Raw genomic sequence first — 11577 nt, forward strand, 5'->3', positions numbered from 1 at the left:
CACCCCTTCCCAGATTCTATACCTTCAAATATAAACCCAGAGAGAGGACATCTGAAAATCTTAACAGATAGGAATAGGGAAAAAGAGTCTCCGGTTACTATAATGGCAGGGGTTGGCAGGACACAGGAGGATGCTCCATGGTAACAGCTCAACAGGCAAAATACAACCAGAATGCCCCATACCTGCTTCAAGTTTTCTCTGCCCTTCCTTCTTCCAACCATAGGGCAGTATCAGGCAATGCCATTACCCCCACTCCACTACTGGTTCCTCTCTGGGTTCCAGCCCCAGCACTCATTTAAGCCTACTGCCTAAAGGATCCACTAGCCTGTAAATACCACGGCAGCCCACTCCCCACTTCCTGAGAGGCCAAACCCCAGAACCATCCCATTGGAACACAGGTTATTCCTGAACTAGAGAAAAGTGAGGGAAAATGATCAAGCACAGGCAGAGGAAAATGGGCATTATTTACTGCATTTTGGTGTGACTAACTCAAGTTGAGGGCTGAGGACCAGGCCACTTGCTCTGGACTCCAGTCTGAAAGATGGCAGGCTAGCAGGACGACGATAAGCTAAATCCTTCTGGGTCACAGGGCAATCCTTCTAATTCCCACATTCAAACCCCTTTCCTCACCAGTCCTGGGTTCTCTGACTGCCTTCCCTTTAGCTATCATGTATTCCTGGATGTCAAATTGGCTGCTTTGACACTGAATGCAATCAAGACAATGACAACCAGGTTTCCAAACTGCAAATTGCCCCAAGTTTTATTTGTAGTCCATACAAAAGGGAAAAAAAATTAAGGTTTTCTAACACCACCTACTTGGGGAGATGGGGAAGTGGGACTGTGCCGCTCACCATCAGCTAGAACATTAGCGGTCAGCAGGGACTTGGATACATGCCAACTGACTGTCCCAACAAGAACTCACTCTCAACAGTCTACAGAGGGACAGTCAGGGTACCCTGGACTGCTGGCACAGCTTGGCGCATAGGAAATGGTTAAGCTAACCCTTTCCTGGCCTCCTTCCCATCTAAAAAGAAAAAGGCGCCGGCGACCTCAGCTGCAGGTTGCTTCCCCATCCAGACGACCTTAAATATCGCGCACAAAAATAAAAAGGAGCCAGGAAAAAAATAAAAACATAAAAGAAATTCCCATTCTGGGGAGACGGGAGGCAGGGCAGAGGGAAAACCGCAGATCTAGAGCCAGTAGCAAGATTTGCTGCTGAGGCGAAGGAACAAAGTAGGTTACTGCCGAACACTCAAAAGGATCATCTCCTGGGGAAGGCCCACATGGTAGAGGGGATGAAAAACCACAACCAGGAAAGGTATGGGCCAGAGTAGTTATAACCTGGATCTGTAACCCTACCCACCTCTTTTCTCCCTCCCGCCCTGTGGTGCCCCATCCCAGGATGGCCCTACATGCGGCGCTGGTAGCCAGAGTGCATCTGAGCCGCCCGCAGGTAATCATTATAGGAGCCCGAATAGCGTGCGTAATCGGAATGGGCATCGGGCAGGCGACGGTAATCCAGCGAGGACTTTGTCGGCGAGCGGCGGAACGAAAGCTGCGACTCTGATAAACGGCGGTAATCAGAGAGCTCGGCTAAACGCCGGTCGGAACCATACCTAGTCGAGAGAAGAAGACAGTTGGTGAATGAGACAATTGAGGGGAGGACTCCAGGTGGGCACTGGGGAGATGCCAATGGGGAAAGGGAGGGTGTGATCACACTGGTCTCCAAGAGATTGGTCTCCTTTAGTCAGAAGGCTCATCACCCTATCCAGGCCAAAAAAATCAAGCCTGGCTTCAACTCAGTGGGAAACCAAAGCCTCCACTGAAGTCCTCCCCTCTGAACTGGCCAAGGTGGATTTTGGTCTACATTCCCACACCACAGCAAACTATCTCCACCCCTGGGCCCTGCAGAGAAAGACCTTGGTTGTTTATCAACAGAACGGCGGATGAAAGCAAGGTCCCCAACTTCCCAGAGTGGACGCACCTCATAAACTTGCCTTTAGCCAGTGAGTGCCAAAGGGACTACTCTTTAACCCCCATCCCTGCCAAAGCCAGGACAACCACGTAATAGGCTTAAGGATCCTTGAGACAGTGGGAAAAGATATGGGCCACAGTCCTGCAGGCAGTAGCTCCAATGACACTTGGGCTAGCCTAGACAGGTGACAGTGTGCCTGGTCTGACTAGCAGGTACCACCCCAGGCTGAGCACTATGCTCCACCTGAACCCTGGTGACCAGAGAAGTTCATTGACACTGCTCCCCTCGGCCTCTGGACATCCCATGGAAATAGAGAAGAGAAGACCAAGGGAGGGGCCGATGCCTCCAGTTTCCCTCCCATGCCAACCTCAGCCCCTTGCCCTAAGCCCCAGCTGGGGGCAGAGGCGGGGGGGCATACAGTACCTTTTCGACATGGCGACAGCCTTTTTGTAGGGATCGTCGTAGCTGGCCCGGGGTGGGGAGAGGCGGGTACGCTCATAGGGCGGCGGGGTGCTGTTGGCGTTGGCAACGGCCCCCTGGGACATGGACAGGTAGGCTGCAGACGGCTGACCTGCCCCATCGTAGGCATTGCCTGGCTGGCCGCGGTAGGAGGCAGCAGCCTGGGGATGCTGCTGGGCAGCATAGGAAGCAGCCAATGAGGCTGACGACTGAGTGCGGTAAGGAGCTGCCAGGGTGGCAGAAGGTTGGGCCCCGTAGGCTGCTGCGGCACCATAGGAGCCAGTGGCCGCAGCAGCCGACTGAGCCCCATAGGAGCCTGAGAGGCCCATTGATGCTTGGGCCCCGTAACTATTCAGCTGGGTCTGGACAACTGGCTGGGCCCCATAAGAGCCAGCCATTGGGGTAGTGGCTTGTGCGGCGTAGGCTGCTGGCTGGCTGGCATAGGCAGCAGCTGTGGCTGGCTGCGCCACATAGGCAGCAGGTTGGGAAGAGTAGGAAGCAGCCTGCTGTGCAGCATATGGGGCAGACTGGGCATTGTAAGAGGCCGAGGGCTGGGCATTGTAAGAAGCTGCCTGGGCTCCATAAGCTAGTGAGGAGGCTGCAGACTGGGCCCCATAGGAGGCTGCCTGAGCCCCGTAGGAGCCTAAGGAGGAAGCTGCTCCCTGGGTGTTGTAGGAAGAAGCAGCTGCACGAACCCCATAGGAAGAGGCAGCCTGGGCGCCGTAAGAGGATGGCTGGTTACCATAGGAGGCAAGGGAGGAACCCTGAGCCCCATAGGAGTTGAGCGAAGAAGCCGCAGCTGCCTGACCCCCATAGGAGGAAAGGGCCGAGGCCGAGGGCTGGGCTCCACCATAGGGGCCAAGTGAAGAAGCTGCAGCAGACTGGGAGCTAGGACTAGCCAGCTGGCCCCTGTATGGGGCCCCAAGGGAGACAGAGGGCTGAGCGCGGTAAGAGGCTGCCTGGGCTGTCATGGGCTGAGTCCGATAGCCAACACCCAAAGAGGCAGAAGGCTGGGCCCTGTAGGCAGCTCCCAGTGACACTGACGGCTGGGCCCGGTAGGTAGCTGGCTGGGCCGTCAGAGGAGCCACATAAGAGGCTCGGGGAGGTGAACGGCGCAGAGGGCTGCGGTCGCGACCAAAGAAGGGTGGTGTGGGCTGACGGGCTTGCCCATCAAAGCCACCAGTGCTGTTGCCAAAAGCCTGCTGGTAGTCGAAGGTGGCAGAGAAGCCACCAGTTCCAGGGAAGGCCGTATCCCCAGCCCCTGGTTTCTTGGTCTTGTCCCCAGACTGGACAGCCAGGCCAGGCCCCTTCTTCTGACCCTTGGTGGAGAGTTCCACGTTGATGCGCTTGCCCTTCACTTCTTTGCCGTTGAGCTGCGCGATTGCGGCTTTGGCATCTGCTTCCTTCTCCATGTGAACAAACGCGTAGTCTGATAAAGCAGCAGACAGAGGGTTAGCAATTAGGGGGGCAGGGCATGCTACCTGATGGGTCCCAAACTGGACACACAACAGCACCCAGCTGTTGCCAGCTACCTCCAGGGCCTCCAAACCCTCCTCTCCAGGAGTGTGTCATAAAATGTAGCTCCCATATAACAAAGCTTCTGACTGTCCCAAACAGTCATCTTTGCCTACAGCCTTCTTCCCATTCTCCCCTTTACAAACCCTGCCACCTCACCCAACTTCCTGGTGAGAGGAGGAGCAGAGATGAACTGCAACACAGGATAAAAATCTTCACATCTCCTGTAAGTACAAACCAGCAGAACAAAATGCAGAAAGGGTTCCTAGATCACTCAATTCTTCAATGTTCTCAACCCAAGCTCACCAAACAGCTTTGAAGCCTAGCTCACTGTTGAAGCCTAACTCTCAAACACTGGAAACGACCACTCACGTTTTGGTATGACCCATCTCTCAGCCCATGTCCAATTAAGGCAAGAGAGTTAGACTGCAACAAGCAAGCAGTTCACAACATTGTTCCAATATGATCTCTCTGCTTTTTCACAGTACTTCCCAAGTTTTCAAGGCACTCTCAGGTACGGGAGGACCTCATTTGGGCCTCACAATCCTGTGAGGTAGGCAGGGCAAAGAATCGTTATCTCCATTTAACAGATGGACACACATACATGCTCAGAGTTTTTACATGGCTTGCCCCACTCAAAGTGTGTTAGAGTCAGGACCAGAATCACAGCTCTTCCAATGCCCCTTTGCTACACAATCTATCCCTGAAAGGTCAAGGTATAAGGCAGGACCGTGTCAAATGACTAAAACTTAAAGCTTAGAAGCAGAGAACATGGACCCTGTGTAAGCCAACGAGGTATGGGAATAGAAACTAAGCCTAGTGGCTGAGTTCATGCCCAATCCCCCTGTCCCAGACCACATTACATCCTCCACTGTTTCCTCTTTAAGGGACAGAGGTATATCTTACACCTTGGGCTTCTGTTCACAGAGCAGACTGCTTACAGGAAATATCTGGTTTCTCACCTATAAGGCATGAAGCTGCAATTACTGCAGCTAACAGGCTCTGCTAAGCAGGTTAACCCTGCAGCTCTCATTATGATCTGAGTAAGCTGTGGTAGGGTAGGAGAAGACAGGATGTTGGTCTCAAAATTATATACTTATCCACCACACAGAAGGATAAAACTTCAGGTAGTGAAGGAGTGGAGAGAAATTCTCAAGTCCACACTCACAAAGCACAATAGCACAGGCAGAATCTGAATGAGAGAAGCCTGCCCCTAGGAAATAGGGTTCTGAGCTTAGCTCCATTCTCTACCTGTGGCTACTCTCAGATAGCATCCAAGTACCAGGATGCTATCTGTCACATCAGTTTAAGAAACAAAGAGCCACCTGGATGACAATACTAAGATAAGAAACATTCTTAATAATCTCCAAACAAGGGTCCTCATTTTTAGAAACTTTCGTACTGGGATGCCCATATAGCTGCTCCTACAGAACAAGACATTTCCCTGGATTTGAAGACAATGACACAAACCTCAGCATAATGGGAAAAAAATACAATCAATAAGTAGAAGTCAGAAGCGTGGCACAGCACAAAAGGGATCCTTAATTAAGAATTCAATGGTCTCAGTTCCAGATACAGGTATCACTGACTTGTTATCTTGGGAAACTTACCATTTAGGCAGGTGCGGTGGCTCATGAGATCAGGAGTTCAAGACCAGCATGACCAATGTGGTGAAACCCCGTCTCTCCTAAAAATACAAAAATTAGCCAGGTGTGGTGGTGCACACCTATAATCCCAGCTACTCGGGAGGCTGAGGCAGGAGAATCACTTGAACCTGGGAGGTGGAGGCTGCAGTGAGCCAAGATGGCACCACCGTACTCCAGCCTAGGTGACACCGCAAGACTCCATTTCAAAAAAAAAAAAAAAGAAAAGAAAAGAAACTGGCCAAGCACGGTGGCTCATGCGTGTAATCCCAACACTTTAGGAAGCCCAGATGGGTGGATCACCCAAGGTCAGGAGTTCAAGACCAGCCTGGCCAATATGGTGAAACCACGTCTCTACTAAAAATACAAAAATTAGCCGGGTGTGGTGGCAGTCACCTGTAATCCCAGCTAATCAGGAGGCTGAGGAAGGAGAACCACTTGAACCCAGGAGAAAGAGAAGGAGGTTGTAGTAAGCCAAGATCATGCCACCGCACTCCAGCCTGGGTGACAAGAGCAAAACTCCATCTCAAAAAAAAAATAAAAAGGAACTTACCACTTATTTCCTCTGACAAATCTATCCTACCTACCTCAAAGTTAAGAGGTTCAAGAGAAAAGACAGAAGTGCCTTGTAAGACATAAACAGCTACAGAATAAGGAATTATGACTATTCAAACCTAGAAATAACCAGAGGTTTATTTCCCTATAGAATATTATCTTTCATCTCAAGCAAAACACAATGCCATGCAAACCTAGAACCTGGCAGAGATGATAAAAGAACAAAACGAGGCCAGGCCCAGTGGCTCACGCCGATAATCTCAGCACTTTGGGAGGCCGAGACAGGCGGACCATCTGAGGTCAGGAGTTCAAGACCAGCCTGACCAACACAGTGAAACCCCATCTTTACTAAAAATACAAAATTAGCCAGCTGTGGTGGCATGTGCCTGTAATCCCAGCTACTCAGGAGGCTGAGGCAGGAGAATCACTTGAACCCAGGAGGCAGCGGTTGCAGTGAGTCAAGATCACGCCACTGCACTCCAGCCTGGGCAAAAAGGGTGAAACTCCGTCTCAAAAAGAAAAAAGAATTACCACAACTCTGTCCTCAACACTCCCATGGCCAGAGCCTTATCTACTACCTGGGAAAAACTACGTGTTTCTTTCGGCCTAGCCATAAGGCACTAGAGTTGTCCTGTGATCTCTCATCTCCACTTTGGGTACAGTAAGCTAAAAAACTAAAAACTAGCACGTGGCCTAAGAGCCCTTTAAAAGCAGAGGCTGGGCCAGGAATGGTGGCTCCCTCCTGTAATCCTAATACTTTGAGAGACTGAGGTGGAAGGATGGCTTGAGCTCAGGAGGTCAAGGCTACAGTGAGCCACAATCATGCCACTGCACTCTGGCCTGAGCAACAAAACGAGACCCTATCTCTAAAAGAATGAATAAATATTTTTTTAAATTTTTACATAAATAAAAATAAAAGCAGAGGCTGAGGTAATCCTTAGAAATGGCAAAACCACCTGGAGATGGCAAGCAGAAAGGCCCAAAGTGAAGAGGAAGCAGAGAGCTGCTGGAGCTCATAGGCACTTGTTCGGGGGAGGGGCCTCTAGACATTCTGAGGTAATATTAAGGAACAATTCTAATAGTCCAGATAATTCCATCCACAAATTCCTGACACTAGAATGAGACAAAAACTTCCACAGGCTTACAAGAGCATTTGGACATCCCATTGTCTGTTTCCCTCCTTAGGTTTTTATTCAGACCAAGTGGTGAAAATTGAAAACTGAGGTGTCACATGTACAATTCAAATGACTGCCCAGACGAGTTGTGTAACTGATCAAAAAATTTAAAAATCCAGGCTGGGCATGGTGGCTCACACCTGTAATCCCAATACTTTGGGAGGCCGAGGCAGGCAGATCACCTGAGGTTAGGAGTTCGAGACCAGCCTGGCCAACATAGTGAAACCCCGTCTGCACTAAAAATTCAAAAATTAGTCAGGTGTGGTGGCCTGTAGTCCCAGCTACTTGAAAGGCTGAGGCAGGAGAACTGCATGAACCCAGGAGGCGGAGGCTGCAGTGAGCTGAGATCTCACCACTGCACTCCAGCCTGGACAACAGAACGAGACTCTGTCTCAAAAAATAATATATAAATAATATAAAAATAAGTACAAAATTTTAAAATCCATCTGATACAATTATAACCAAACTGTATCAGGAAGTTTCTAAGCCTGATATTGGAGGAGAAAGTGTGAATAGGTGGCCCAGCTAACTCAACCGCATCCAATAGTGATACACCCTATCACAGTAAGCAGCAAAGCACAGACCTAGCTATATTAAAGATGCCCTGAAACCCAGGTACTCCTAAGACCATTAAAACCAGAGATCTGAAAAATTCCAGGAACCTTGTTGCCTGAAGATCTAATTCAAGGAAACTTTGAAGGAAATCACTGCATTGGGACTATCAAGTAATGTTTTACAGAGATCTCCAAATGGTCTGGTGGCATCAAAAGTCTTCCAGTACCAAAATTAAGTGAATCCAGAAAAATAAGTTCTCCTGTCTTAAGACAAAATCTTAAACTTGAGGGCCAGGCACAGTGGCTCACGCCTGTAATCCCAGCACTTTGGGAAGCCAAGACAGGCGGATCACAAGGTCAGGAAATGGAGACCATCCTGGCTAACATGGTGAAACTCCGTCTCTACTAAAAATACAAAAAATTAGCCTGGCGTAGTGGCGGGCGCCTGTAGTCCCAGCGACTTGGGAGGCTGAGGCGGAAAGGCGTGAACCTGGGAGGCGGAGCTTGCAGTGAGCTGAGGTCTCGCCACTGCATTCCAGCCTGGGCGACAAAGCGAGACTCCATCTCAAAAAAAAAAAAAGGAAAAAAGAAAAAATCTTAAACTTGAAACTACAGAGCTCTGTATAGGAAGAAGAAACAGTCACTCACAAAAATGATGAGGAGATATTTTCCTCTTTGGTCTTTCAGATCTCCCCACAAGTCTGTACGTGTTTCCGGAAGCTGTTCATCTTTGAACACCTAATAGGAGGAAGCTGTGGAGTGGTTACAATCCACTGTTGCTATTGAGATTTCTGTTCTACAAATCCTATCTAAGCTCCTAGAGTAACCAAGCAACTATGTTGGTTTTTTTTTCTGTGAAAGAAAACAGAGCTGGTTGTCCCGTGCAACACCAAGCTTCTGTGCTTTTCAAAGCCCTGTCAGCCAACACGAGGAGACTCAATCAAATGACCACTCCTAGCACAAGAAATGAATACACTCTCTAGAGAGCCAGTCGCTTCTACTACACTCCCAACTTTCAACTCTCACTTTCCGTCATCACAAACAGATAGAAAGACATCAGTGGAGAACATGATGTTCAAGTATTTCCCGCAGTCTCTTACATCGAAGTATATCAGGAGCTCTGTTACACAACAACATAACTGCAAATAGTTGACCACCACTCCCTGAGTAAGTCAATGCATTTCTGCCAAATATTTACAAAGGAACAAATGCACAAAAGTCCCTCTAACTCTCACAAAGAGTCAGCCAGGAGTTCTAAAAATTCATGGGCAGTTATGCTCTTCACCCCCACTGTCACTTGGTGCTGGGTCCCAAGCAAATTCAGGCAAATTTTTGGCATTCTCTACCACCTGAAAGCAAGCAAGGAGCTTGAGTTCCAGGGAGACTGTCCCTTCAGATGTTTGACTCTAGACTCTCAATCTAGTAGCCACCCTACCTAACAACCACAAAAGAAACTTGGTAAGTCAATTAAACACAAAACTCTCACAAATGAGACTCATATACCCCATCCTCTTGCTGGACAAGTACCCAATCTGAGACCCTGCCCCACTCTTTTACTCTAAACAAAAGCAAAAATCCATGCACCATACAGCCTGCCTCAGAGCACCCAGCAGGAAAGCCCGATTCCGGATAGTCGTGGACGTGTATAACCTGAGTTGAGGAAAATAGAATGCAGTATTAATGCAGAACAAAGACTTGTTCCTAGTAGTGGACACTATGACCCTTTATATTTCCCCCACTTAAAGGACTAGGAATGGCCCCAAAGATGTGCCTTTCCAGGACAGCAAATGAAATATCTTGGTGGGATAAATAAGCACTTGCACCCACATTTATTTCCTATCCCTGAAACTTCTCACACAGAGTATAAGCAGGTATGAACCCACCAGGAGTAGGGCATCAGATACTCCCAGGCTGCATCCTCCGAGATGACAGGGCAAAGTTAGCGCTGATCTGTTCCCAAGTGGAGCAGAAGCTGGCCACATACACAAGGGCTGTCCTACCAAACCTTGCCAATGTAAAAGAGCTTAAGGAATAAAAACTCAGGCTATGAAAAAGTCAACTGGGTCGCTAGTCAGGCTTAAATTACGGTGACACATTTTTCTCGAAGAAAAGGCAATAGGGATCTGCCCTGAGGATTAGACTGCTCAAGCAATGACTACTACTGATTCAATAAATCGTATTTAGCCACTGTTTAGTGAAGACCTCTCACAGACCCCTCCCCAGGACCCCCTCAGCCAGAGTATGCCCCCTTGCAAAGTCACCAAGCTTATGAAAGAATGACACTGCCCTAGGGCACTGGCTTGGCACGTAAAGACTACGCAGAAGGGGCCTTCATAAAACAAACTTTCTTGCACATGCAAAAGGCTGGGGTTTCCAGTTGACAAATGTAAAATCGAGCCCAAAGAAAAATCCCAGGTTTGAGGGAGGAGGAAAGCACAGAGCTACCACGCCTAACCTACCTAATATTGAAAGGCCAAAGTGATTCGGAAGGGGCCCCTCTCGTACCCACGTGTAATTGTGCCCGTGAGTAGACCCATGCCAGACAAGACTAACAGACCCCAGCCCGAGAAACGTCCAAGGGCCCCGTTACCTTCCGCTTGAGCACATTCATCGGGAGGGAACAGGAGGGCGGCCTTGGGGCGTCAGCCCCCACCTTTTCCCTCTTCCCTTGCTCTGACCGACGTCTGGAGAGGAAGTGGGGAAGTGGAGAAATCTTCCCCGCTTCATGATCCGGCTTGTGCCCGTCACTTCCCAATTTCCGCTGGGTGCCAGGCCCAGGAGACCAGGAGAAGGCGCGCCCCCGGTACACTCGCAAGGCTCTCAGGCGCGTCCCCGGCCCCGTAGCTTGGCTCGCAGTGGCCGCCGCACCCACCCAGAGCCGCTTCCTCCTACTTGGTGGACGGTTCCTGGACCGCAGGGGAGGAGGGTGGCTCTACCCAACGCGCCCCCAACACCTCCGGCCTGCTCCCGCGCACTTCCCCACCCCTCCCAACCGCGCAGTGACCGACCCCCGGGTAAGGGGCGTGGCTAACAGGCAGAGTGCCCCGAGCGCGCCCCCGCCCCCGAGCGCGCCTCCGCGTTACCTTTCACCACGTCACACTCGATGACGCGTCCGCGACGCTCGAAGAGGCTGCGCAGTTCCTGGCTCGTGCATGCAGCCGACACATTGCCCACGAAAATCTTCCAAGTATTAAGAGGCCTTGGGCGCGACATCTCCACCACGAGCGCGCGCCCCGGCCGCAGCTCGTGGCCGTGCAGGGCTTCGATGGCGCGCAGCGCGCCCGCGTTCTCGCGCATGTGCACGAAGGCGAACTGTTTCATGACGGCGCAGCTCATGACCGTGCCATAGGGCGCAAAGAGGGCTGCCAGCTCCTCCGGAGTCGTATCCGCCCCGTCGACGTTGCCCACGAATATCTTCATTTTGTCGCCGCAGCCGCCTTCCCGGAGAGCCCGGACGTCTCCTCCAGCGACAGGAAAGACGTCCGAACGAGCGGCAGTCCTCCCCAGGAATGGCTGGCGACCGAGAACCCCGCCGCGCAGGCGCCCTGGCCTAGCCAATGGGGACCCGCATCCCGCGCGTCCAGCGACCAATCAGAAACGCTGAGGGAAGATGCACTCAAGCACAGCCAATCCCAGAGGGCCTAGAGCCCGCTCGTTAGCTGAGGGGGTGGGAAAGGGACGACCAACCGCCACAGCCCGTG

General features: G+C 50.8%; 2 protein-coding genes across 5 annotated transcripts in view; one reads left to right on the forward strand and one right to left on the reverse strand.

Moving 5' to 3' along the window:
- MRPL11 (mitochondrial ribosomal protein L11) overlaps positions 1 to 11577 on the forward strand; it is a 248991-nt gene that overhangs the window by 53660 nt on the left and 183754 nt on the right. The window lies entirely within an intron of this gene.
- RBM14 (RNA binding motif protein 14) lies at positions 734 to 11387 on the reverse strand. Of its 4 annotated transcripts, none has more exons than XM_077962119.1 (3): positions 10960 to 11387; positions 3753 to 3863; positions 734 to 1616 (listed from the first exon to the last, which is right to left on the reverse strand). In XM_077962119.1, exons 1-3 carry the CDS (start codon positions 11294 to 11296, stop codon positions 1594 to 1596), a joined length of 471 nt encoding a protein of 156 aa, XP_077818245.1. In that variant the 5' UTR covers positions 11297 to 11387; the 3' UTR covers positions 734 to 1593. The 4 variants fall into 4 exon arrangements, with proteins under 4 accessions (XP_077818245.1, XP_014969106.1, XP_077818244.1 ...); XM_015113620.3 differs by having other exon boundaries at positions 2399 to 3863; XM_077962118.1 differs by lacking the exon at positions 10960 to 11387 and adding an exon at positions 10467 to 10926 and having other exon boundaries at positions 2399 to 3863.

This window comes from Macaca mulatta, chromosome 14, assembly GCF_049350105.2.
Source record: "Macaca mulatta isolate MMU2019108-1 chromosome 14, T2T-MMU8v2.0, whole genome shotgun sequence".
In the NCBI taxonomy this organism is placed as follows: Eukaryota; Metazoa; Chordata; class Mammalia; order Primates; family Cercopithecidae; genus Macaca; species Macaca mulatta.

Excerpts from the sequence above, each read along its gene's own strand:
- RBM14 (XM_015113620.3), bottom strand. The coding sequence starts at position 11,296 with ATGAAGATATTCGTGGGCAACGTCGACGGGGCGGATACGACTCCGGAG. Across the intron at positions 3,864-10,959 it reads CGAGTGTGACGTGGTGAAAG|ACTACGCGTTTGTTCACATG; the intron begins GTAACGCGGAGG and ends CTGCTTTATCAG. Across the intron at positions 1,617-2,398 it reads GCTGTCGCCATGTCGAAAAG|GTATGGTTCCGACCGGCGTT; the intron begins GTACTGTATGCC and ends TCTCTCGACTAG.